The sequence below is a fragment of the Coffea eugenioides genome, chromosome 3, assembly GCF_003713205.1.
Source record: "Coffea eugenioides isolate CCC68of chromosome 3, Ceug_1.0, whole genome shotgun sequence".
In the NCBI taxonomy this organism is placed as follows: domain Eukaryota; kingdom Viridiplantae; phylum Streptophyta; class Magnoliopsida; order Gentianales; family Rubiaceae; genus Coffea; species Coffea eugenioides.
This window is the reverse complement of record NC_040037.1, coordinates 4,856,407-4,882,216: the sequence shown is the minus strand read 5'-3', so window position 1 is coordinate 4,882,216 and position 25,810 is coordinate 4,856,407. Positions and strand designations below refer to the sequence as shown.

Genomic DNA, 25,810 nt, shown 5'->3' with positions numbered 1-25,810 from the left:
TTATTACTGAAACAAACTTTAATCTTTTAAATGTTTTTCATAAAATAATTTTATATTTGTAGTTACAATATTTAGGGATAGTTATGTTGAAAAAACATATACTTAAATTGTTAAAAGTAAAAATAGTTATGGATGGTTATTAGTAGTTAAAGTAAAAATAGTTTTTTTAAGGGTAAAATAGAAAGTTCATAAAGTGACGATAAATGTTAATTTCAATGTTAACTTCAAATCCCTTTGTCAACCTTTATATATAGTATAGATAGATATTAAAATTGTTAATGCAACAAAAAGAAAATGAAAAATCATACACAACCTGTTAGCCTAGTAGAATTTAAGACGACAAGTCAATTCCCATCTACCAAAGAAGTTTCGTCTGAAGTTTTGATGACAAAATGCAATTCATTTTTAAGTTGATGAAATTACATGTTACATTATTCATTTCTTTGTTTATTTATGTACCTTTTGCGCCCATAATGTGCGTAGGTTTTCTTGCCGTTGATTGTCCTCCTTTTCTGATTTTAATTTGAAGACTTCAGTTCCAAGGTCGAAGTTCCAAAGCTTAAAAGACCACAACAAAGCCAACCCACGAAGGAAAAACTTTTTCTTTTCTAGGAGTATTATTCGGCTCTCTCTGCTGAGCCCAACTCGTTGCTTCCCAATGGTAGACACTTGCTGTCACTTTCTCTATCACTCTGTTTCACACACACTCGCACAGTAATTATCTCGAACGAAAATAGTTTAAAATTGTGAACTTTTTTATTTTATTGTGTTTGTTAATTTTGCAGGATTATCTGAAAACAATAGTTCCTTCTCAATTTCTTGCTGAACGTGGCTCCAATCTTGTTGTCATCAATCCAGGTCCCTCTCAACTCCCACCATACTACTAATCTTTTAGCCAACAATTGTGTATGCCAATTTTCAGCATATAAAGTTTTAGTTGTATTCTTACTTTTTTCTTGGTGATTGGTGAAATTTGATTAATCTGTGAAGTGGGATTCTTGAATTGTTTAGGTTCTGCAAATATAAGAATAGGATTAGCTCGACAAGACGCCCCGTTGAACGTCCCTCATTGTATTGCTAGAAGAACCACTGGTGCCAATCAATTCCCTAAGAAAAATGTTCTAGACCAGGTTTACTTTTCATTCTTTGGTTAATTTTAACTTATTCTTTATGTGCTTGGAGAAAATTTTCCTTTGCTGATGAAACTGTTCGTCTCTTTTCCTTCTCCACCCCCTTCTTTTTATGGGGGCCCTTGTGATTTTATGTGTTTCAGGGACTTAATTCTCAGGTTACCACAGCGCAACACATGGAACGTGAGAAAGCATATGATATTGTGAGTGTAGAGGACTTGAAGCTTTTCTCAAGTATGGATTTTAGTTTGATTTTTAAAATGAAAAATGGTTCTTTTTTTCGCCAGATTGCATCCCTGTTGAAAATTCCATTCTTGGATGAAGAGGTTACAAACAATGCATTCCCCAGAAAGGTAGAATTGGTCTCTTGCTGCTTTCGTCTTCTTCTTTTTTTAATTGTAGGAGCTAAACCAAATCTGTAATATATTGCAGAAGTAGATGATCTTAGCTTTATTATTCTAGCTGGCATGGTTGAATGCACATTTATCGAGTTTTCTATGTTTTGTTTCGGTAAAATTGACTGCTATGCAGATGGGTCGTATCGATGTATACCCTCCTCAAACTAACAAGAAAGAGACAGCCTTCAGTTGGACTGATGTATATGAGAAGACAATTCCATCGTCTGCATCTGGTATGTTGCTAGTGTTGGAAGCAATCAAAATTTGTAATCCTATCCTCATCTTGAATATATGAGCTTGTGACATTGAATCTCATGTCTTTTCTGATCGAAGTATCACTAGATACATGTTAGGGCTTGGGATGTCAACTCACAGCCATATCAAGTTCTTTTTACTTGTCCATGGTCATGATCCAGGACTTTCTTTTTGGTTGGTTTCAAAGAGTTTTACAAATTAGTTGTATGTCATGCCACTTACTTCCGAGAGTCAGAAATGAATCTGGTCAATCGAACGTAACCCAACTGTGGTATTGCAGGAGGTTTAGACCTTTTTACTCTGCTTTAGTCCAGCGTAAGCCAACTTATTTGAAAGATTTGGATTTCAATGATGTGTGGTCTTTCTTCTCCTATAATTCGAGTACCGCCCATCGGAGCACCCTTTATAAGCTATTCATATTGGACTTCGTTTCTTATTATGATTTTCAGTTGCATAAAATTAATGAAAATTCGGTTAAAATGTTACATCAACATTCAAGTTGCAGAATTCTATTTTGATGTAACAGAAGACCCACTGAGAAATGACCAAAATGATGAGTCCTCTGTTGAGAAGGAAGGTCACGATTATAGAGAGAACAATTCAAGTGAACCAAGATATAGGGAGTGCATTTTTGGTGAGGAAGCTCTGAGAATATCTCCAACTGAACCATATTGCTTACGGCGTCCTATCCGCAGGGGTCATCTTAACATCTCTCAATATTATCCTATGCAGCAGGTACAATCTTAATTACGTACGAAGTTGTTGAAAAGAAAATTTTTTTTGGGGCTCTTGCTGTAATCTGAAATCGTCATTTGTAGCATAAGTTTATTGAATCATAATGCATTTTATATTTAAGTAAAATAAGAGTTTTTTTTTTGATAAGCCAGGGTCGGTATTCTGCTTCTCTATTTTTGACTTCTCTCTGCTCATCTTGCAGGTATTAGAAGACTTGCATGTAATTTGGGATTGGATTTTGACTGAGAAACTTCATATCCCCTTGAGTGAAAGGACTATGTTCTCTGCTATTCTTGTTCTTCCTGAGACATTTGACAATCGTGGTAACTATGAGCTCCTGTTTTTTGTTCCAGATGCCGGATTTTAGTCAAGTGACTAATTATTGTTTCTTGTTTGCCTAATCTGTCAACGTTGAAACTTAGTAATTTTATTTTACTGGTTGGTGTTTAAGAAAGGTTATAATTAGATCATGAGCCACAGAATTATTTTTTTCTTAAATAGCTGATGTTCAAATTGAGTAATATAGTAGTTGAAGTAGTTAACTAAACTAAGTCCATTACAACTTTTAGAGTTGTACTACAGTTGCATTGAGCTAAGATGTATTTATAGCACATACTCATCTGTACATTGTAGATTATACATAAAGTTACCAATTGTTTAAAACCAAGTAGCCACGCCCCAAGTTCTGTTGTGGTAGATATTACAGTTCTTTATCGTGACCAGTTTCTTAAGTTAAATTCCAGTACTACAGAAGCCTAGCATTGCATTGAAGTTTAAAGTTTTTTTCAGTGTTAATAGGATTTTTGGACAATACTGTAATGATGAATGTTTTTTATCTATCCCAGTGAATGACATGTATTTTTCAAAAATCTAAGCATTTAGAGCCTTGATGTGTAAATTGGACAGTGTACTCTAGGGTATTTTTATTTCATCTGTTAGAATCATTCACATGCTTGCTTATCCTTGTTGGCAAATACTTTTTCTTGATATTGTCTTGGAGTTTGGTAGTCAAGTCAATTTCTCGAGTCAATAGCCAAAATATAACTTTTGGTCAAAATATACAAGCCTGACTTGTCCAGTAGTTGGCATTATGAAGTTGACTTTCCTGCAGGAGGAGTTAAGAAGGCCGTTAATCATGTCTAATTTGTTGAGTATCTGAATGTGATCTTACAAGCTAAAAGATAGTTCCAACTATCAAACATGGATTGCATTTCCTGGAAAGGATCACAATATACTAATGATAAATTCAAGAGATTGATGAGAAATGACACATTATAACTGAAAAAATTTGATGTACTTGAGAATTTTAGGAATGGATTTATACTAAAACGGAGCCTTTTCCATTTATTAATAGAAAAGTAAGCTTTTGTTTGGAAGACAATACTATATTTGTATATAAGCCCAACATATGGCCTTTAACTTTAGGAAATCTAGGTTTCTTTCCTTGTGCTTTCTGTGTGCTAACTCTATTTTATCCGTCAATTTAAAGATATAAGTAAATTAGGTGTTTCTTTGGGTTTATGAAAATGTAAATGGGAAACTTAACGTACTGGTTTTTTATTGTGACCAGCTTGACCGTTTGGATTTTTTGGATGTGCAGAAGTAAAGGAGATGCTGTCTATTGTCTTAAGAGATCTGCACTTCAGCTCAGCGGTAGTTCACCAGGTGGTTCTCTTCCGTCTTATAATTTTGAACTATCTCTAGGTTAAATTTAAGTGCTAGCATCAATTTAACCTTAATGTGATGTTACATTTGCATTTTGTCCTGTACCATATGCATTGAGTCTCTCCTTGTCAGAGATGGCTTATATCAAATTGATTCAGGAAGGTCTTGCTGCAGCTTTTGGAAATGGTATGTCAACAGCGTGCATCATAAATCTGGGTGCCCAGGTGACATCAGTAATATGTGTTGAGGTATATTCTATATATTTCTGAAATTCGGTTCTTTCAGTTAATGTTTTTATTAAGCTGTTTTACCTCATAATGCAAAATGATTTCTTGAAGTGTATCTGGGGTGTAAGTTGGAAGACTCCAAAATTGGTCAATGGAAGGAAAAAAGACTTTCAAACAAATATCATTCTAGAGGAATTGAATCTGGATCTTCATGTGAATCATGTTAAAGAAAGAATCATGATTACCAAGTTACTGACTGCCTGTGGTGGCTCCACTGCTTATACTGCCTCAAAACTTACTGCTCTGCTGGAAAAATTGCTAAATACCATCTTAACAGGATTAACAACTTAATTTCCACCAGCATTCCTTTGTCAACTTCTCTACTTTCAGTGTAAATTCTGGTACCGAAGTTTCTAATTCTTTGAATTTCTTCACCAGCACACTGCATCACTTGCCACAATCTTCTCCAGTCCTCTGGCACACATTATTCTGGTGCTTTGAGTGCCATTTGACAAACACTCAGTTTAGGTTTTCATCTGTAGCTTCCTGAGATTAAGCTTCCTTTTGCCATGATGTAACAGAAGGGATTGACAAAGTATTTATCTTGCTTGAGAAAATTGGTATTGCATTTGTAGATAATGTCCATGACACTTAAAGTTTTGTTCATCTTTAGGATGGAGCAGTCCTACCTACAACACAGATGACATTGAGATATGGTGGAGAGGTAAGGATTATGGCTTCCTTTCTTCAACTTGATTACTATCTTCTTATGCAGCTCTTATCACTGTGAGGAAGTCCATGTGACATCTATTTACCATAGATTTTTCTCCAGTTAGTAAAAATTATGCTTCTGCTTGCGATTAATTGGTGTGTTAAGGACAGTAAAACTTTTGAAGCAAAAGAGCAATGAAATGCTATGTCTAAACTTGTTCAATGTTTTTGTTGAATGCTATGCCTTACCATTTTTAGCGTAACATAGGAATCTGAAAGAGCAATGAAATGCTCTCTGATGTGTGAACTAACAGGCATTTGTTTTCTTTTTAAGGTTGACCTTTCCAATTCTTTGTTTGCTTTCAAACATTTCACTTTCTTTTCAAAGGTCATGTTTTGACTTGGTAAGAAACAACTTCAGGATATATCAAGATGCTTGCTTTGGACACAAAGGCATCATCAAACATGGCCACCAGTTCGTACAGATGCCCTGACAAAGCCTGTAGATTTGTTGATGTTGAACAGGCTTAGAGAGTCGCATTGCTCGATTAGAGTGAGTCATCTAATTTCTTTTATTAAAAGTTAAATTTTTCTAGTCAATATGGTCCTAAATATTAGAGTCTCTTTTACTTTAGTCAATGTTTACTGAACTTTGTAGTTGAACTCAACCTTGTCACCAGATATAACCCATTCAACTTTTTAGTTTTGTCAACTTCTCTTTTCTATAGTGCTTTGGCTGTTTCCCTATCGCATGCTGTATTTATGTCATGTTCAGCTTATCTGTTTTATCCAGCAGCGAAGTATTCTTTTCCTCAGTGTGAGTAGAGGTGTAATTGTTAATTTTTACATTCACATAATCTCAATGTTGATATAACTATGCCTTTGCTGATATTCAATGAAGCTAAATCTCTTTAGTTTTTGCAATATGATAGTTAATGGACCCTTCCTTGTCTTCTGCTTCTACCGTGCTGTTTGGGTGGTTAATTATCTGGTTCCATCTTGCAATATTGGTAATTTGTTAATGTACCATGTGTAACACCACTACACCAGTTAAGGTTGGCGTTCTCTGAATATATTATAAGCTGAGTAAATTTTGAACTTTTATCTTGGGCCTGCCAATATTACTTATTTGGATCTGTCTTTCCTTAAGAAAGTGTGTTACAATTATGATTTCTAATTGGTGGTTTATCAACTTTTATTTGATAATTTGTAGGATTTCTTTTCTTGGATTTTACTGAAATTTTCATTCGAGACCTTTTATATGACATGTATACATTGACACAGTATATTTTATACATTCAGGAAGGAGAACTTGAAACTGTTGCAGTTGTTCATTCTTATGAAGATGGCATGCCACCTGGGTCTCATAAGACGAGGCTGACTGCTTTGAATGTATGCCTCTGATAATCAAAACTCATTTAACTTCCTTTCCCTTTATTAAACAATAGTTCATGTTGCCAATATTCAATTTGCTGCATTAGACTGAAGCATACTACAGTGTAAAAGGTTTCGTAAAGGCTCTAACATATATATGCATTCTCATTAACCCACAAAAAAAAAAGTAAAAAAAGAGGGAATATAATATAAAGAAAGATGCAAAAGTTAAAGACCTCTTTAACTTCTATATTTCAAAAAATCTACCAAGCACAGTTACCCTATTTTTGATATGACAGTTACGATGAATTTGACAAATATTTTCTATACAACAAGGGATGTCTTTAAATGTGCCAATGGCTTCAGGTCTTTCTTAGATTGAGTTAGGGGATCATACATATGTTGGTGCTAACATAACAGCTGTAAAAGCTAGAGGATAATGTTGTAAGTGTAAGTAATGTATAACTTGATCAAAATTCCCCTTTATTGTTTCCAAAAAGTTATTTTCAGTTAATGCTTCTGTGTTGGTTTAATTTGCTTTTTATGCATTTACCTGTAGACTAATAATTTGAAGTTCTGCAAGTACAATTAAGCTAGGCATTCGGTCATTTAATGCAGTGAAGGTTGAGTTTTAAATGCTTGGCTCAGCAATTATTTCTTGTAACTATTTGCATTTACTGTCACAACAGTAAAACATGTTTAGATTGACTAGTACTTCTTATTGTTTTTAAACAGGTTCCACCAATGGGTTTGTTCTACCCAATGCTTTTGGTTCCAGATGTTTATCCTCCACCACCCCGTACATGGTGAGGATACTTTCCAATCATTGATAATTTTTTTGACTAAATAACTCCTTGCACATTATCTAACTTCCCAAAATGGTATTATGCTTCACCAGGTTCAAGGATTATGATGATATGTTGGAAGATACATGGCATACTGAGGGCTTTTTCCCCAGCGGTGCTTCTGCATTCCCAATGTGGGAGAGCTACCCAATTTTTCAGGCAAGGCCAAAGAAAGAGGACAATATTGGTCTTGCAGAAGCTATTACAAAAAGCATTCTCTCAACAGGTTGACTTGGTATTTGAGTTTTCTCTGTTAAAGCTTTATGTGTTTTTTCTCTTACCTCTCCTCATTATTTGCCCCAGGGCGTATAGACCTGCAGAGGAAATTGTTTTGTAGCATGCAACTGGCAAGTTTTGAGCTTTGGTCTAAATACTCAATTTGTTTCTCGCAAATGTTTATGTCGATCTATAATTTTACATGGTTCAATGATACAGATTGGTGGAGTGGCTTTGATTGATGGGCTCATTCCTGCCATGGAGGAGAGGTTTGCTTCAATCTCTCTCTCTCTCTCTCTCACACACACACACACAAACAAATGGATTAGGCTCATAGTTGCTTAGAGGAATTGCTCCTAGACAGGCTTGTACTGTTAACACAATTGCAGAAAAGATAATATGCAATACCCAGAAGCAAATAGAATATATAACAATTTTACTGAAGTTAATTGCAATTCCCAGCTGAAATTGTACATCTTTCCAAACTCAGAATTAATGCAATCATTTTTATTCTCCAATTTATGCTTCAAATTGGACTTGCCACCATCTGCAATCCTGTCCTGAAGCATTTTATTGGCAATCCATGTTTTGGATTGAAATTCTTCTTTTCTGTTATCTAAAGCAGACCATATTTTTTCGGACTATTTTATTGTTCCAGCTGATCACTTTTCCTTCTCAAAATCCTCTCTCAGTCTTGATAAGATACATGATTGTGATGAAGCTCCTTAACTTACAGCAAAATGTAGTAGTGTGGACAAAGAACAAGCGGTTACTTTAGTATTTGCTGATGTAGATGCCTAGAGGATCACATTATGCCCCAGCACTGACATATGATTTATGGGGATAGAGCAGCCACTCAAACAAAACAATCATTATTTATCTAAGTTGTTAACTTAGATATACTTTAATCATAGTTTTTCATTTCTTGTGAAATTTATACTTAAATTGCCATGCAGTAGCAGGAGAAGCTGAATATTTAAATGAGAAAGCAAGAAATTGTTGTGAGTCATATTCGTTATTTGGCACTGTTATCATTCTGTGGTGGACGCTTTCTTCTTAATTTATGTACATGGCAGGAAAACCTTCATATTTTTTTTTATCCAACTATCTTGATATTTTTCTGGGCAGGGTGTTACATGCGATTCCCCCAAATGAAGCCATTGATACTGTGGAGGTGTGCATCTCATACTCTTCTGGTTTAGTTAATAAATAAATTTTTTTTTATAAATGGTAACCTGTACTTGTGTTGGGTCTTGTTTCCCATGCCATAGCATTGTGGAACTTGGTAATGCTAACTAATGTCACTGCTTCATGTAATTGTTGAAGCATATTTTGGAACCTAATCTCGTTGCATTATGTGCTTTTCTGACTTCGAGACCTCAATTTGTCTTTGATATTTTGCTCTATAATATCGTTCTGGTTTTCCAGTTCCTAATGATTCATCATGTTGTTGACTTCTGCTTGTCTTTTTTCATATCTAGGTTTTGCAATCAAGGACAAATCCAACCTTTGTTGCATGGAAGGGTGGAGCAGTAAGTTTCTGTCACGGTGCTATCTTATGGTTAACTGCCCTGTAGATCTCTCTTCTTGTTATCTATTCTAACAATAGTACCAAGATTGTGATAATTTTGTCCATTGGAGTTTAGAATACACAACTTAGCCACTCAGAATACTGTTTTGCAAGTATTTGAATCATTAATTCTACTTCTCTGATATCATTATGGATTTTGAAGTATCTTAAGAACATGGTATCTGCAAAAGCTCCATTGGTAGAGATGAAATTAAGTTTCTCACTTTCATGGCATTCACCTTCTTTGTAGATACTTGGTGTACTTGATTTCAGCCGAGATGCCTGGATACATCGGGAAGACTGGATTCGAAGTGGGATTCACATTGGTAGTGGCAGAAAATACAAGGACTCTTATTTCCTCCAGGCACAAGCAATGTGTTACATAAATTCCTGAAACATGGTATGGAACATTCATTATTGGATATTTGTTTGTTTATTTTGGTTACTTAAGGCATTTGGTACAAAACTGTGTTTATAAGAGGCATTCCGGTAATCATAATTGTGAAACATGGTGATCTTCAGAAACCTTTGCCCTAAAATTGTATCCAGATAAGTTCTACCCCTTTTTTCACTCTTCTGGCCTGCATGCAGGTTTACGTCATGCTGTAAATGGAACTTTGATTTGCTAGAAAGACTAACGCTTGAAGCTGCGAGTATCAAGACTTGTGAAAGTACTGAGTAAATTGTGGAAGTTTTGCTGACAAACAAACGTTCAAAGTGAAATTTGGTTGGTTAAAGAACGTAGCTGTTGTTATCATCAGAAGCGTGAAACCCTTTGTCCTGAGGAGATGGAGGCAGTCTACTCCGTGCAGCACTTGCCTTACTAATGACCTAACACACTAGCGCCATTTTTAGCAGTAGACAGCTTGGAATTTGGACTTATTTGTAAAGCTGGGTAATATCCCTCTTAAATCTTCTCCTTACCTTCCCTGAAATCTTCCTCAGAACTTCTGAATCTTATTGGCAGAGATTGGTAGAGTGGTAAACCACTTGTTATGAAATGGAGTTTCTATTTACTCAGATAGCAAAGATATGCTACGGTGTTTAGCTTGCTACTTTTTGTTTTTTGGTCTATTGTCACCATTTACACCTGCACTTAGTCTTATTTTTACTCTAACCTATACTAGGGAGTGGCTCAATAAGGTCACGGGGAACTGACGGGAACTGAATCGGACCATATGGGTTGCTGTAAAAGTGCTGAAAGTGCTGAACATCCCTAGTCGAATAAACATCACACCAGGCTAACATCCTCTGATTCGAGAAACTTTTTGGCACTTGCGTCCCAATCAAGAGTTTGAGGGTCATTCGGGGCAATGGCAAAGAACACCTCTCCATAGTGAAAATTAGTTACCAATTATAAGCTGTAATTAAGATACCAATAACTTTGTAGGAACAACAGAAACCATTCTACAGAGAAAATAATGTATGGTTTAGTTGGCAGCAAATGTCGGTTTGATGGTGAATTGCTGTGCAAATAATTTCTGTCGGCTTGGGTGGACAAGAACAGTTATCAGTGAGCAAAAGTAAGCAAAAATGTACAGTTTATACTACAATTTAAATCTGATACAATTGATATGTGTGAACTTACGTGAATAGTAATTGAACATTAGATTCTTATTAAACACTTGCACAAATAATCTGTGGTAAATTATAACCTGCTTAAAAAAACAAAAACTTAATTACAATCAAAATCGGGGTCTAACTCGAATGAAGTAGAACTAATGGAGCAAAAATCTCCTCGTCCCACATCGGAATATGTAAAATGTATACTCAGAGGCGCATGAGATAAAATGAAGCGGGCTGCGACGGGAGAAATCTTAAAAGGGTCGGTTGGCTAAATATGCCGCTCTTGCCCGCGTTGGTGAGAGCTGTATGGCTATCAAGACATATGGCCGACATAATTTGTGGAGCCCTGTAGGGTTGGTTCGCTGGGCCGACCCTCCATTCTCAAGTCTTTAAGCTTATTTGTTATTATTTACATTACATGAAAACATATTGCCAACCAAGAGTGGACGTTCTCACCTGTACGGGGACCAGTTCAGGGGGACCAAATGTGACGTATTGCCAATTTGTCTGGTTCAATTTTTTTTTTTTATAACAGTAACAGACATTTGTATAATCTAATCTAATTTAATTTATTCTATTTAAAGAATCTAATCTAATTTATTCTATTTAAAGAATTAGTAGATTTACGAGAACCCGACTCTGATACCTTTTTTTTCTTATTACCCTTTTTTTTATTTAAGGACACTCTGATACCTTTTTTTTTCTTATTACCCTTTTTTTCTTATTTAAGGGATTAGCATGTTTACGGATCCGATTAAATGAATATTTTGACACTTTTTTTGAATTTTCTCATTACATATGGGGTTCGAACTCCCGATCCACAATTTAAAGAAAAATTTAATCCTTTTTTTATGGCCATTACGCCAAAGTTCGGTGGTTTGCCTGGGAAATTTGCAGTGCCAAAAATTGACATTTTGGGTAACAAAGAACAAACTGGTTATGTACATGATAGCACATGGTCCACACTCCAAGGGGGACCAAATTCCAAACATGATCACACAGGGCAACACCTACGCAACACTGCCGAAGTTGTGGTGTACTTGCAGATTATGAAACGTCATTGTGTGTTAGTTCTAGGTCTCTTTCCAACATGGTAGTTGGTAACTTGATAGTACATCAAGCTCATAATCGAAATTCAGCTCTAGTTCTTCTTAAGAAATTTTCATGCAAGGTGCATCCATGTTCAATAACATTGGAAGGTCACGTTGCTAGCTTCAAAAGCAAGCCAAAAGAAGCACCATATCATCTATAATTATACTACTATAATGAGTTCTAACATATGCAGTATTCCTCACATTTTACATTATTGAAATCAGAGTAAACAAAAAGTAGTACGGATAGCATCTTTATGTTGAACAAAATGGTCCTTCTGTCTCGTGTTTGCTTTCCAAACTGCACAAAAGAGTCTCATAAGGGTTAAGACAGTCATTCCAAGAAAATTCATTCTTCAATTTCATGCTTAGCCTCATCCAAAGCCCTGTAATTAGTTGAAGTAAAGACACAAATAGCAAGACTTTAAGAATCTCCGGTGAACCAGGAAAACACGAATTGTAGTTTCTTTGCTCGTCAAAGCCGTGAAGGCAGAACCTTTTCATCTTTCAATCCCAAAATGCCACAAAGTTCAGGATACAATGACTTCCTTATTTCAGCATACACCTTCCCTTCCCACTTCTTCTTGCTCAAATCCTCCCCTAGTCGCACTGCAGCCTCCAATGTCTCCATCCCATTACTGTGAACCGAGTCTATGATTCCCATCCCCGCCGCCTCCTCCGCCCTCACCTTGGAAGCCCTCAATAGCAATGCACGCCGAGCCGAGGGCAAGCCGATCTTTGACCTAAATATGGCATTGAAATAGTCTGGCAAAGTCATTCCTATATCAAGCTCACTCATGTACAACACCCCCTTGTCTGATCTCATTGTGATATAGTCATGGCTCAAGGCTAGCATCAAGCCGGCCGCAGCCGCATGGCCCGTGATGGCAGCTATTGTGGGCATTGGAAGGGAGATAAGATCAGCCACTAACGGCTTGAAGATCTGTACCATGTTCATAAGCCTATCCTTAGCACCTTGAACTGAACCAGCAGCTTGAGCATACCTGATGTGCATATATATACATACATTTAAATTGTACTGTATCCATCAATTCCTCCTCTTCATTAAACTTCACCAATCTAATCACATCGAAATGGTGAATCTGTTACTGTAGCGTTTCAATCGAATCACATGGTTTGCTTGTATAAAGCCAAAACATTTTTGGACATGGACAACGCAAAAAGTAAATTTTAGACATCATAATTTGGTCTCAATCAAGTTTATGGAAAAGAAAAATGGGACATTTTCGTAGTATGAATAAAAATCTATATCGAATATTAACAAATAAATTAAAATTCGGAAAATCAAACAATCATTCTCTAAACATGAGAAGAGATTGATAACACGATCTACTGATTTAGTACAATATCACTAGAAGATAATTATCACCAAATATAAATCCACGCTAAAGCAAAAAAAAAATGATAAAATTAACCACGATCCAAGACTTTATCCACTTGGCTTTTCTTTTCTTTTTTCCTTCTTACTTTGTTGATAATGATGGAAATACCTGAGGTCAAAGCCGTTGGAGAAGAACTTGCCCTGACCCGATGTGATAAGAACGGAGCCTTCGGTGGCTTGAGACTTGACTTCAGCTAAAGCCGACCTGATGGAGGCGATGAGGGTCGGGTTCAACCGGTGCTCGTCATCACCTGTTAACGTTAACAAGAAGATGTTGCCGCGTTTCTCTAAGGTGCACATATCACCGGCTGAAAAGTTGATCGGCGGCCGACCGGCGGGCCAATATGTATGCTGCTTTAGGATGTGCGAAACAGGGTGGCTTTGAGAATAATGAGATCAGCGCGTTATATAGTCGTATTCTCCATGGCCCGGTAGTGGTGGAATTATAGCCACCTTCAAGACTTTTTTTTATTCTTTTATTTTTAGCAGTGGCGGCCTTTAAGATTATTTTATTCACTGCTTAATTAATTCTTCAGTGGTGTTCTTAAGGTGCAGTATTTTATAATTTTGTTTCCAAGTACTAATATTTTTGTAAATCCTATTATAGGGTTTATCCATCCAAATAATAATTCAGCATTTGTAAACGAATTCTAAAAAAATGACTAAAATCAAAATAAATACTAATTAAATATCAGAAGAGAGAATAAATGTGAATGTATACGTTTGAATAATATATTATCAATAATTTATTCGTATCTATTAATTCTATTATTTAACAGATAACCTGAACACTTCTCATAGTAACAATCCTTCAATTTTTCCAAGTTAGTGTGTATATCAATCGATCGAATAAGTTCATAATATTTCATGCAGACCAAAAATGTCGAATCCCAGCTGTAATATAAATTATATAATCCCGAATCTAGAATTTACAAGTTTTAGTTCAGCTCTTATTGTCTGTGACTTTTTTTTTCAAAAAATTGTTAGTATTCAACTGTTGTGGATTCGTTAAAAATAAGGGTTAAATGCACTTTGTACTCCTCAAGTATTCGGAAATGGAGCTTTGCACCTTGAACTTCAACTACCTACCTTCTACATGCAAATTTTTCCATGATTCAAAGTCAAGCAAGTAAATCCTGACTATTCTAAAAAAAAAAAATCCAGACTATTATAAGGCCAAAAAGGCTTGTATAAGGCAATAAGCGCTCAATATCAAAGCGCGTTACGTTGTTGCGCTTGCTTGATGGATTTGAGTCCTCCTGATGCCAATTGAACCAATGTTGATAAACTCGGACCGAATATCGATTCGGTTAAACTACTGAATTATGAGTCCTCCCAAAACAGTGGAAAAAACATGGAGAAGGTAATTATTTTTCCCGATAAAATTTTTCATGGAAGACATTTTCCGTTGAAAATATTTTACATTGAATCAAACAGACCCTAAGTGGGTGGTGTTTTCTTATTCCTATTAAAATGAAAGTGTTACAATTTACCTTGTTCAAATTATGTTTGGGGTAGGACTGTTAATGGGGTCGGATCAACCCGAGGTCGGCTCGTTCAACTCGAAAAAAGCTCGATGATATGACCTTTTAGTAAATCGGTCGGAGTTTAATTCTAAAAATTAGATCCGAATTAAATATGAGTCGAAATTGGGCCTCATTAGACTCAAACCCGATATAAGCCCAGTCCTTAAATTACCTATATATATAATGATATATATATATAACATTTATATTTTAATATTATATATAATTATATATCCAAATATATTATTACTAAATATATACAAATTATAAAACACAAAAATACATTTATAAACTCTTCTACTAACTTTCTTGAAAGTCAATATTGGTAATGCATAACTAAAATTTTAACTTTTATTATTGATTGAATAAATTTTTATGTTGGCATAATATTGGTTGATTTTTTTTTTTTTTTTTTTAGAAACACAAACATGTTTGGATTCAAGTCACAAATCTATGAAGAAGTTCCAACCTTTGAAGGTGTATTGACTTATGACCACATGTTTTATTACTATTTTTCATGTATTTTGAACGAATTTGATATAATATTGTTGAAAAATTCTTGGTTTATGTACTTTTTAAAACCTATTACTTGTTGATTTTTAGTTTTAATGTTGTAATCATGTGAATGTATTAGTTTTACAACTCAATAGTTATAATAATTATATTAAGAAAATTGAGGAGCAATAAGTGAGTTTGGACTAAACTCGAATAAGACTCAAAACCCGAATATTTTATGAGCTGAGTATAATCATTACATTTCTTAACCCGAAAATAAAAAATGTTACAAATTAAATGAGTTGAATATGAACTTATGAAAACTCGGTTCATATGTCCCGATTGACAAGCCTAGTTTGGGGAAAACAAGAAAGAGAAACTTGAGAACTGGATCAACCAATCGAATCGAGTCATTGGTTTAATTGATTTTTAATGGTTTTGACTGGTTTTTTATCAAAGCGATTTTGTGTTACGAACTATCTCTCGAGAAGGTTGGTTTACGGTCATACCGATCGAACCTTCTGATTTGGTTCGGATCTAACAACACTGGATTGAAAAGTTCCTTTTGCTTTTTTCTATATTTTGGGCTTCTCAACTTTTTGACTTAATTGTTACAAAAATATATCTGCACTTAGGTTTGTGTAATCTCAAAGGTTAGCGATATTGTCAGAGAAATAATTAATTTTCCTATCAGAGCAATTTTTACTCACATAACTATAATGCCATTTTAATGTCAAGAAAGAAGTACGACCAGTTTGCTGTTGTTGTTGTTTTTTTTTTTTTTTGGCACCTCCCACCTCTTCTTCCATACTCCTTGCAACTCAAGTCAGATCAAAAGTCAAGATTGTTGTTAATGCTAAAGTATCCTTTTTTTTTTTTGTCGTGAATATTCACAAAAAAAAAAGTTGCCTTGTTTGGATTGCCGTTTTCCGTCGAAAAATTACGTCGTTTTCCGTGATCACATTTTCCTATTACCTTTTTTTCTCATATACATCAAATCGTTACAGTAATTTTTCCATGAAAAATCATGGAAAATGCAATCCTTAACATCAAGACAACTCCTATATCTGATACAATTAATGATTCAAGTTGGGCCGTCTGATGCCTGTGTATTTCTTCTTATTTTTTGTACTAGTAAAATGTATGCCTCGTACAAGATTTCCCATGAAAAATTGAAAACCCAGTTACACTTTTGCTGTGGTGAAAATTCTTTGTTACCACTTACCACAAATATTTACCCACCATTTCGCGCCAAAATTTCCAAAATCAACCTACGGAAAACAAATTCCGGGAGGCAATTGAAAAACGGAAGCGCCAAGTTTAACAAGCCTAAAAAATCAAAACCATTGCCGCCAAAATTTTCCCCTCTTCATACTTATAACCTTCTCACTCTCTTTACAATTTTCTCTGTTACTTACCCTGTAAAATCCACCCTTGATCCTCAAATCTCTCTTGGGCACAACCCAAAAATTCAATCTTTTTTTTTCTCCTCCTTTCTTTTTGCTTTTCACCAGCTTTCTGTTTTCTTTGTTGTAAAACAATCTTCTTTTGTTACCCCAAAAGAAGAAATTTAAACAGAGCTATGGAAGCAAGACCAATTGAAGCAGAGGAAGGGAGGGAAGTCAAGTTGATCAAATCACTTTTTGGGCTTGAAAAATCGGAACAGGAGATTTCCAATGCTCTTACTCAATGCCACAACGATGTCACCCGAGCCATCAATTACCTCATTGACACCCCTGGGATTTTATCGCCACCAGTTACAGTTAAGAGGACTGTTACAAGCACTGGTGCTAGGATTTTAACCCAGATTAAGCAGGAAAACAGCGAAGAAATCAAAGGGTCTGCGGGTTTTGATAAAGTGATGGTGAAAAAGGAGGTGGAGAATTTTGATCAATCTGATGTGGGTTTTGAGAAAAAAGAGGTTTTGGATGAAAAGAAAGTGATTTCCGATGGTAAAATGTCGAATGGATTGGTAGGGAGATCAAGATTGAGCTTTGACGAGTGGCTACAAGAACAAGAAAAGAATAAACCTTCTCAACTATGCAGAGTGAAAGAGGAGCCAAATGTGGTGGTTGATGATAAGGCTGTCGTGAGATTGGATGTGGCTAAGATGGAAAATGAGAATAAAGGGATGGTGAAAAAGGAGGTGGAAAAGATAATGTGTGTTCAACCGTTGTCTACTTGGCGAATGTCTGATGATGAGTTCCGGAGGGTTCAAATGAGTGCTAATGGTAATGATACTGGGCAGTCATTGGTGGCGAAGAAGGACAAGGTTGAGGATAGAATGCTGAGCACAACTCTGATTGAAGATGGGGATTTTCCAGAAGAGCCTGACTGGTTGTTGGTTGGGAGGCATGTTATCATGGGGCTTTCGACTACTAAGGGAAGGAAACTTGAGAATAATGAGATTGTGCACATTGCATTTCCTGACAGAAATACTTCATGGATCAAGTCAGCCATTGTTCGTTTTTCCACCAAAAGAAATGGAGAGGTAAACTCTTATTTTTACAGTACTTTAGATTTTGTGTAAATGCTTCATGGTATCGGAATATTGCGAATGATATGTTAATTACTAAACATTTTTTGTGTTGAACAAATGAATTAATTAGATTGGCCGCCTTCCAATGGAATGGTCAAAATGTCTCACTCCACTCGTAAATTCTTCAAAAGTTAAAGTTTTTGGACGATGTATAGCCGCCCCTACAAATCTTCACTTGATGCAAGAGATTATGCTGTATTTGAGGTAAAAAACTGATAAAAAGAACTACTTCGGTTTTTATTTTCCCTATTTCTTGAGATGTTTGCAACGAGTATTCCTTTTGATAGTAAAAATTTCATCCATTTTCATATTATTTTGCAGTTTTTACATTCATCATTCAGTCTTTACAGAAGGTGATAAGTCTTCTTGGAAGCTTGATGCTCCATCAGATATTGACACCACGACATATCCTCTGTTGACTTTGTTTAAGTTGCTGAAAATGAAGCCATTTCAGGAGGTATGACCTATTTTGCCACTCACAATATAAGTTGATTGTGAATTGAATGATAAAATTTTTAGTTATGCTAGTTTGTTTTGCCCTGTTAATTTGTTGCTATGTTACAGGCTGAATTTACCCCAGAAGAACTAGACTCCCGTAAACGCTCGCTGAAGTTAGGAGTGAGTGCATTTCTATTTGTTTGTCTCGTTCTCAGATTAGATATCTTCCACTAAAGTTTCGAGCTTCATCTGATCTTTCATTTTAGAGTAGACATGCATTTTTCTCACTTTAGAGATATAAAAATTCACATTTTAATTAAATCTTTGCACATTCTGCTTCTTAAATGAAACTTTAATTGAACTTAGTACCACTTTACCAACTTGACGATTGGATTCTAAGTTTAGCATTATGGCAAGACAGGTATTTTGTTTGTATGTGTTGCTAGACTAAAAAACCTCTTAAATCTTTATAAATTAGCAGGATGATTATGACGAAAGTGTGGCAATGTTGCCTGCATTAAAACGAAGAAAGGGTTGCCCGCAACTTCCGGATCAAAACAAGGATGAGCAAGCTATTTCAGAATCATCTTTGAATAAGCTTGTTGGTGCAGCAGATACGTATGACTTGAAGGTACAAGTCATAGGGATGCTTGTCCTTATTTTTGTCTTTAAACTTTATGCTACAGGGGAGATGATTTTGCAGTTACATTAACTATTTTAACTACTGGATTTTTCTAGGAAATGGAGCCCCCAGAAACCCTTATCTGTGATCTCAGACCGTACCAAAAGCAAGCCCTTTTTTGGATGACAGAATCTGAGAAGGGAGTAGATGTTGAAGAAGCAGCAAAAACTCTTCATCCTTGTTGGGGAGCATATCGTATATGTGATGAGTATGTTTTTCTGTCCTTGAAATATTAAGAACAAAAGAAAAAGGAACAGCTGCTTATAAAATCCATGGACATTAACTGCATTGAGTTTGATTATGCTACTATTTGATCATTTGTTACAGGAGGGCTTCCGCAATATATGTTAACATTTTCTCTGGGGAAGCTACAACACGACTTCCAACAGCAACACAGATGGCAAGAGGAGGGGCAAGTTTCTTTTGCTACTGTTACTGATTGTTCATTTTGAGTAGCAACGTTAATTATTATATATTCTAAGCCGTATAATGTTCTGCAGATCTTGGCAGATGCAATGGGGCTTGGGAAAACTGTGATGACTATTGCTCTGATTCTTGCAAGGCGAGGCAGAGGTACCCCCGAGGATCAAGAATCGATTGCCAAAAGTGAGGGTGATACAGAGTACATCAAGAAAAAGAAAAAGGAATCTGATCACAAAGTTATTAGAAAAGTGAAAGGTGGCACCCTCATTATTTGTCCTATGGCGTTGCTTGGCCAGTGGAAGGTGAGTTCCTATAATATATTTGATTCAGCCAGAATAAGGAAGTTTTCTGAGTTTGTATGCGTTCTGATTTCTGAATAGATTTAGCTACACCATTCTAAAACTGCATTACTGATTTTCTGATCGTATGTTAGTTATGAATGGGCACAAGGATATGCTGTCATCTTCTCTGAATAAGAATTTTACTCGATGAACAGGATGAACTTGAAACACACTCAAAGCCAGATAGTATCTCCATTTCTGTCTTTTATGGTGGGGATAGGAGCAGTGACCATAGAGTGATTGCTGAACCTGACGTGATCTTGACCACATACGGTGTCTTAACGGCAGCTTATAAGAATGTAAGCTAGCTATTTCCGTTTCTTGTGACTTTCCACCACTGAAATCCATTTACTTGCAGCTTATAAGAATGAAAAGCTGGCCATTTCCATTTTTTTTGTTTCCACCACTTAAATCCAATTGCTTTACTGGCACCAGAATGGTGCTTGTTCTTTTCCCCTGTTGAAACATTGTTAATGATTACTATTTTATATGTTCAACACAGGATGGGGAGAATAGCATTTTCCACAGGGTTGACTGGTACAGAGTGGTTTTGGATGAAGCTCATACCATCAAGTCCTCTAAAACTCTAGGTGCCCAGGCTGCCTTCAAATTGTCATCCTATTGCAGGTGGTGTCTTACTGGTACCCCTCTTCAGGTATGGCAGCAGCAAAGAATTCTGGCATTAGTTGAACAAATGCCCTAGTAATGTTTTCCTGATTGGTAATAAACCACTAGCTATTGTCTAGCATGTATCAATTAAAGTCATTATCAATTATTGCAGAACAAGTTGGAAGACCTTTATAGCCTACTTTGCTTCTTGCATGTTGAACCATGGTGCAACTGGGCCTGGTGAGCTTAATTTTTTTTGGATGATTTTATGGCTGATGCTTGGGACGATTGAAAAACAAAGTGTTACTATTCAGTTTTTGCGTTACATTTCCCAGGAAAATTGTTCAAAGAGTTAAAGATGGTCGAATCTTTTTTTTTGTTGTTTATTATTATTTTTTTAATCAAACATTATAATGCAAATGAGCCGGTTCCCTCGCTCTTCCCATTTGCTGAAATTTGTTACTGCTTCTTATAGGTGGCAAAAACTGATTCAGAAGCCATATGAGAGTGGTGATTATAGAGGGATGAAACTGATCAAGGCTATTTTGAGGCCACTAATGCTGAGGAGAACAAAGGATTCAAAAGACAAAGAAGGAAGGTAAATTGAGCCCTACGCCACCTGCTTTTGGTTCTCTTAGACTGGACCTGTTTTTATATTTGTGACAATTTCATGCTCTATGCCTCCATCATCAGGCCTATACTGGTTCTGCCCCCGACGGATATCAAAATTATAGAGTGTGAACAATCAGAAGCTGAGCATGATTTCTATGATGCCCTCTTTAGGAGATCTAAGGTGAGCTTAGTGTTACTCATGCAGCAACGGAGATTGTCTGTCACATTAGGACCTCTAATTAGTTATTTGTGGTTGACTATTCGAGTTCTCTTAACTAAATATCGTTTAAAAATAAGCTAAGTATTGTTAATTTAGACATTGCATAGTTTTTTTTGTCTTTGGAAAGGATTTTCATAAAATTTTGCAATATGGACAGGTTCAATTTGACCAGTTTGTAGCACAAGGCAAAGTTCTTCACAACTATGCAAACATCCTTGAGTTGTTACTTCGATTAAGGCAATGTTGCAACCACCCCTTTCTTGTGATGAGGTGAGAATGGTGTCTTAATCCGTTTACCTTTCAAGGATGAACTTGCCTCTTGCAGTTCGTCTTATCTGACAATTTCAAACTTCTACCGTTGGCAGCCGGAGTGATACACAAGAATTTGCAGACCTGAATAAGCTTGCTAGAAGGTTCCTTGACACAAATCCTGATTCTGCAACTCAGAAGATCCCTTCTAGAGCATATGTTGAGGAGGTTGTTGAAGGTATTCGGAAAGGTGAAAATGCAGAGTGCCCCATATGCCTGGAGTCTGCAGATGACCCTGTGCTCACACCATGCGCACATAGAATGTGCAGAGAATGTCTTCTGTCAAGCTGGCGATCTCCAACAGCTGGGGCATGCCCAATTTGCAGGCAAGTGTTTAAAAAGACTGAGATAATCACCTGTCCGTCTGAGAATCGGTTCAGAGTTGATGTTGAGAAGAACTGGAAGGAGTCTTCAAAGGTCTCAAAGGTCTTGGATTGCTTGGAACGGCTAAGGAAGTCAGGTTCTGGGGAGAAAAGCATCGTTTTTAGCCAGTGGACCTCATTTCTAGACTTGTTGGAGATACCTTTGAAAAGGAGAAGAATTGGGTTCTTGAGATTTGATGGAAGATTGTCTCAGAAGCAGAGAGAAATCGTTTTGAGGGAGTTCAATGAAACTGGAGAGAAGATGGTAAGCATTTCTTGCTTGCTGTCATCAAATTCAAGATGAGCACAATGCACTCGATCCTTCAATCAGACATTGCTGGATCTAAAATTTGTTTCAATGTTCTTCAGGTGTTACTGATGTCACTGAAAGCAGGTGGCGTAGGCCTCAATTTAACTGCAGCTTCTAATGTGTTTCTTATGGTAAATTCCTTGTTTCTCTCCTTTTTTTTTTTTTTTAATTCTGCGGTGTGATAGTTCTTGAATGGCATCTGAACCTATCAATCAAATACAGGATCCATGGTGGAATCCTGCAGTGGAGGAGCAAGCAATCATGCGTATCCACCGCATTGGTCAAAAGAGGACCGTTCGAGTTAGAAGATTTATAGTCAAGGTAAAACGCCTCCTCCTGCATATGTTTCCTCAAAGAGCATCTAAATCATTGATTCTAATCAAAGGTTTGGGATTCAAGAAATCCAATCCTGATTACAGCATTTGACTATTCAAGCAAAAATTAGATGCCAATTGGCGTTTCTATTCTTGCAGGATTTGTGTAAATTATAGGAAGATTAGGCAGTTTGTGACTCTATTGTAGAATAAGAGCATGGTTAAAGAATCTCATATATATGCAACGTTCTGCATTTTAGTCATGTCCATCTTCATGGACGCTAATGCCAAATAGAAAACAACCCTGCCTGAACTGGTCAATCATTAGTGAATTTTCAAATCTTGACATTGGCCTCTTTTTTTGTTTACCAGAAACCAAATGAACATACAAAGAACTGACAAACTAAAATAAGGATAATCTCCTCTACTACCTTGCTTAAAGTCAAATTACTGTCCTCATTGATCCTATTTTTTTTTCCTTCTTTCCATTTCTATGCTGAATTATTTGACTTAGGACCACCGCCACATGGCTGATGGCTTGAAATGTATTCAGGGGACGGTGGAAGAACGGTTGCAACAAGTCCAAGCTAGGAAACAAAGAATGATCGCCGGAGCCCTCACCGACGAGGAAGTCCGGTCGGCGAGGATCGAAGAACTCAAGATGCTCTTCCGTTGAATAGTTGTCTTAAACCTTAATTTTGTGAATACAGTACAAGTACTACTACTACTGCTAATCATGGAAGGGAATCAAATCAAATTATGCTATGCTAGAATTAAATAGAGGGCTAGAAGACTTTTCTTCTTGGCATGAAAAAAGCCAATTTCACGGCCTCAAATTTTGTTAAAAAAAGTCCAAGATTAGCAGCAATACATTCTTGATTTGATTCTCCCCCCTTTTGTTTATGTCATCTTAGTCCATCCAACCCCAATATTCCTTGTCAAAGGCGGTTCCAAAGTAGTATTCATTTTTGACTGGCTCTAGAGTGAAAGTTCAATTGCTATGCTTGCTTGAGCAAATGAAATGAAATTAAAAAATAAAATTAAAAAAAGTTCAATATCAGAATATTCTAGATCCAAATGACTATTCTAGCCTCAAAACCAGCAAATCTCGACAACAAACAAATGGCCCATAGGATAGGATAAATTTACTTGGTCCTCCGGGGGCCTATTAGACGCCACAAAAGTCAGAAGAAGACAATAGAGACAGCAAAGGAAGAAATGGAAAAAAGGGCAAAAAGACGGCCTCAATCCAACGTGCGTTTCTGACAAAGAACCTTTGAATTGCTTTTATGGGATTCGGAAGGGCCACGTATATTCGATCGTGGCCGTTGGACTAATGAACAGAACAGAAGACTATGATGACACGTGGGTTCAGTTGAGTGGCTAGGAGGTGATGCGACCTGTCCGTCACCGTCAGAGACAGATGGGTGTGGGTAAATTGAGAAATGGGCTTCTTCTTCCGTGAGCGGTGGTCCGTTGAAATTGACGGCGGAAGGCGGTGGAAGATCTAGGGATTAAACAAAAGCGGACAGTCAACAGTAGTTGTAGAGATCTAGTTTGGTCTTTGACGCAACGTTTTAGCCTTTCGCTTGGAAAGTAGTTATGATACAAGTTGGGTTGGTTGGCTTTGCTCACCAGCTCTAAGCTTGGCTTAGTTTGGCTTTGCCAAGGACCCTAAGTTCTATAGTTGCAATGTTTAAAATTAATGACCAAACATCTTAGTATCATAAAGATAATAATGTGATTTGAGCCACAGGTGAGGATAAATTGGACAACAAAATTGGCATGAAGAAGCCAAACGAAAGATAGTCACACACTAATTATTGTGAGCGGAGATTCCTCTCTATCTTTTGCTCATTTCGTACTGTATTTACTTGCCGTGGATCTTTCTTAATAACATAAACTGTATATGTTTCTATCAAAAAATATAAAATTAGGAGTTAGAATTTAAGAGTTTGAAGTTTCACTATGATTTGTAATTATAAAATGGAAACCAACAAACATGGCAGAATGAAACTCTTGTAACAAGAACGAAGGAAGAAAAGTAATTGGACACAACATTTGTTCTTGGTACAGCATACTTATATAATTAAATTCACTTGAGGCACAAAAAAAAAATGAAAAAGCTAGGCAATTCTTTCCATAGAATTTGGATTTATTATTATTCACTTTTCTCTAATTATCTGTCATTTTGACGATATTTGCATCATCAATATTATTGTAAATTTAATAATAGCATCTCATTGGTTTCAAGTTTATTAATACATCCCTATGTTTAAAAAAATCAGCTATCATTTTGCTTTTTTAAATTGATGGTGTAGATACCATCTTAATTTTGAAACACAAAACATACAAATTTTGTAACCAAACAGTAGTGACTTTTTTTTTATGTAATTTTGTGTCAACCATAGAATTAATTGTGAACCGTTTTGACATTTAACACGTTAGAATTTTAATTTTATTTAAGATTCCTCCATTATCCTTAGATGGACAATAATATCCTATTGCTTTTCTGCCTTAGCTGCTTCCATATGAATAAGGGGTGAATAATAACTATGGAGAAAATCCGGAGCTGATAACTCTTTATTAAGAAGTAAAATTCAAAATCAGCTCAAGCTAAGCCGAGCCGTTTTACAACAAGCAGAAAATTTCTCCCCTTCTCTGTTTTTCTCCCTTTGATTGAATCTACTTACTTAAGTTACAGCTGCACGCCCTCACCAACAGCGTGTCCGCCACACGCCCCTCCTCTATAAGGCCCCCCATTGCTTACCCCAGCCTTCCCGTTCACACGCATCCCATTTCTCTTTCAGCAATACAAAATTCCCAAACTGCCCGTGCTCTCCGCCATGGCGGACAATAACAGACAAGGAAGAAACAGCTCCGGCAACAGGAGCCAGCCAAGCCGGTTACAACGGCGAGCTCCGGCGTCAATTCAGATTAATAGAGTGACCGACTGGAACGTGGCTATACCTCTATTGTCGCCGTTGATTACGTCACCGACGTCGCCCGGGTCAACCAATCTAACGGCTGAGATTAAATCGAGATCGGGTGGTGGCGTAGAGGAGTCGGAGAAGAAGGAAAAGCTGCAGCCCGGCGTTAGTGCAGCGACGTCGTTCAAGAAATGGCAGCATCCGGCAGCTCCGTTTTGTTATGAGCCAGCTCCGTTAGTGCCGTTTGTTTGTACCGCGGGATTTGGCGTAGATAGATAGCAGAAATACACATAGTAGATGGAGTTTAGCCTTTTCTTTGTTCATAAATATTTAACGGAGTTAAGAGTTACTACTTTCTATAGTGGGGATAAATGCAGGGGTGATTTTGCAACCATACTTTTTGTGGTGTTAACTGGACATAATAGTTTATACATCGTCTCTGATTTTTGTTGCCCCTTCTAAAATTGTGATTAGTTTTGGTTATTATTGAAGTTTCAGAAGATTGTTGTTTTTTT

At 36.5% G+C, this 25,810-nt stretch overlaps 4 protein-coding genes and 1 non-coding gene across 7 annotated transcripts; 4 read left to right on the top strand and 1 right to left on the bottom strand.

Moving 5' to 3' along the window:
- Positions 1-640: 640 nt before the first annotated feature.
- LOC113766822 (actin-related protein 9) lies at positions 641-10,186 on the top strand. 3 transcript variants are annotated; one of them, XM_027310981.1, is made up of 21 exons: positions 641-661; positions 786-858; positions 1,012-1,130; positions 1,274-1,333; positions 1,418-1,483; positions 1,662-1,761; positions 2,313-2,518; positions 2,721-2,841; positions 4,119-4,183; positions 4,342-4,431; positions 5,084-5,134; positions 5,543-5,674; positions 6,424-6,513; positions 7,231-7,301; positions 7,394-7,566; positions 7,644-7,687; positions 7,776-7,825; positions 8,685-8,730; positions 9,038-9,088; positions 9,377-9,526; positions 9,718-10,186. In XM_027310981.1, exons 1-20 carry the CDS (start codon positions 659-661, stop codon positions 9,518-9,520), a joined length of 1,755 nt encoding a protein of 584 aa, XP_027166782.1. In that variant the 5' UTR covers positions 641-658; the 3' UTR covers positions 9,521-9,526; positions 9,718-10,186. The 3 variants fall into 3 exon arrangements, with proteins under 3 accessions (XP_027166782.1, XP_027166781.1, XP_027166780.1); XM_027310980.1 differs by having other exon boundaries at positions 2,310-2,518; XM_027310979.1 differs by having other exon boundaries at positions 2,289-2,518.
- Positions 10,187-10,944: 758 nt separating this feature from the next.
- Positions 10,945-11,071, top strand: LOC113767231. The gene has a single exon (XR_003467949.1). It is a non-coding gene; the product is annotated as a U11 spliceosomal RNA (small nuclear RNA).
- Positions 11,072-11,874: 803 nt separating this feature from the next.
- On the bottom strand, positions 11,875-13,566 carry LOC113765610 (enoyl-CoA delta isomerase 2, peroxisomal-like). Its single transcript, XM_027309842.1, has 2 exons — positions 13,295-13,566; positions 11,875-12,787 (listed from the first exon to the last, which is right to left on the bottom strand). Exons 1-2 carry the CDS (start codon positions 13,483-13,485, stop codon positions 12,259-12,261), a joined length of 720 nt encoding a protein of 239 aa, XP_027165643.1. The 5' UTR covers positions 13,486-13,566; the 3' UTR covers positions 11,875-12,258.
- A 3,179-nt stretch (positions 13,567-16,745) lies between these two features.
- LOC113765554 (DNA repair protein RAD5B) lies at positions 16,746-23,256 on the top strand. Its single transcript, XM_027309774.1, has 18 exons — positions 16,746-17,697; positions 17,816-17,949; positions 18,067-18,202; positions 18,310-18,363; positions 18,665-18,814; positions 18,922-19,073; positions 19,193-19,277; positions 19,366-19,590; positions 19,785-19,928; positions 20,132-20,284; positions 20,411-20,478; positions 20,714-20,836; positions 20,932-21,031; positions 21,228-21,340; positions 21,436-22,006; positions 22,111-22,182; positions 22,274-22,372; positions 22,919-23,256. The coding sequence occupies exons 1-18, from the start codon at positions 16,789-16,791 to the stop codon at positions 23,039-23,041; spliced, it is 3,411 nt and encodes a 1,136-aa protein (XP_027165575.1). The 5' UTR covers positions 16,746-16,788; the 3' UTR covers positions 23,042-23,256.
- Positions 23,257-25,129: 1,873 nt separating this feature from the next.
- LOC113765119 (uncharacterized protein At4g14450, chloroplastic-like) lies at positions 25,130-25,810 on the top strand. Its single transcript, XM_027309180.1, has one exon. The coding sequence runs from the start codon at positions 25,212-25,214 to the stop codon at positions 25,572-25,574; it is 363 nt and encodes a 120-aa protein (XP_027164981.1). The 5' UTR covers positions 25,130-25,211; the 3' UTR covers positions 25,575-25,810.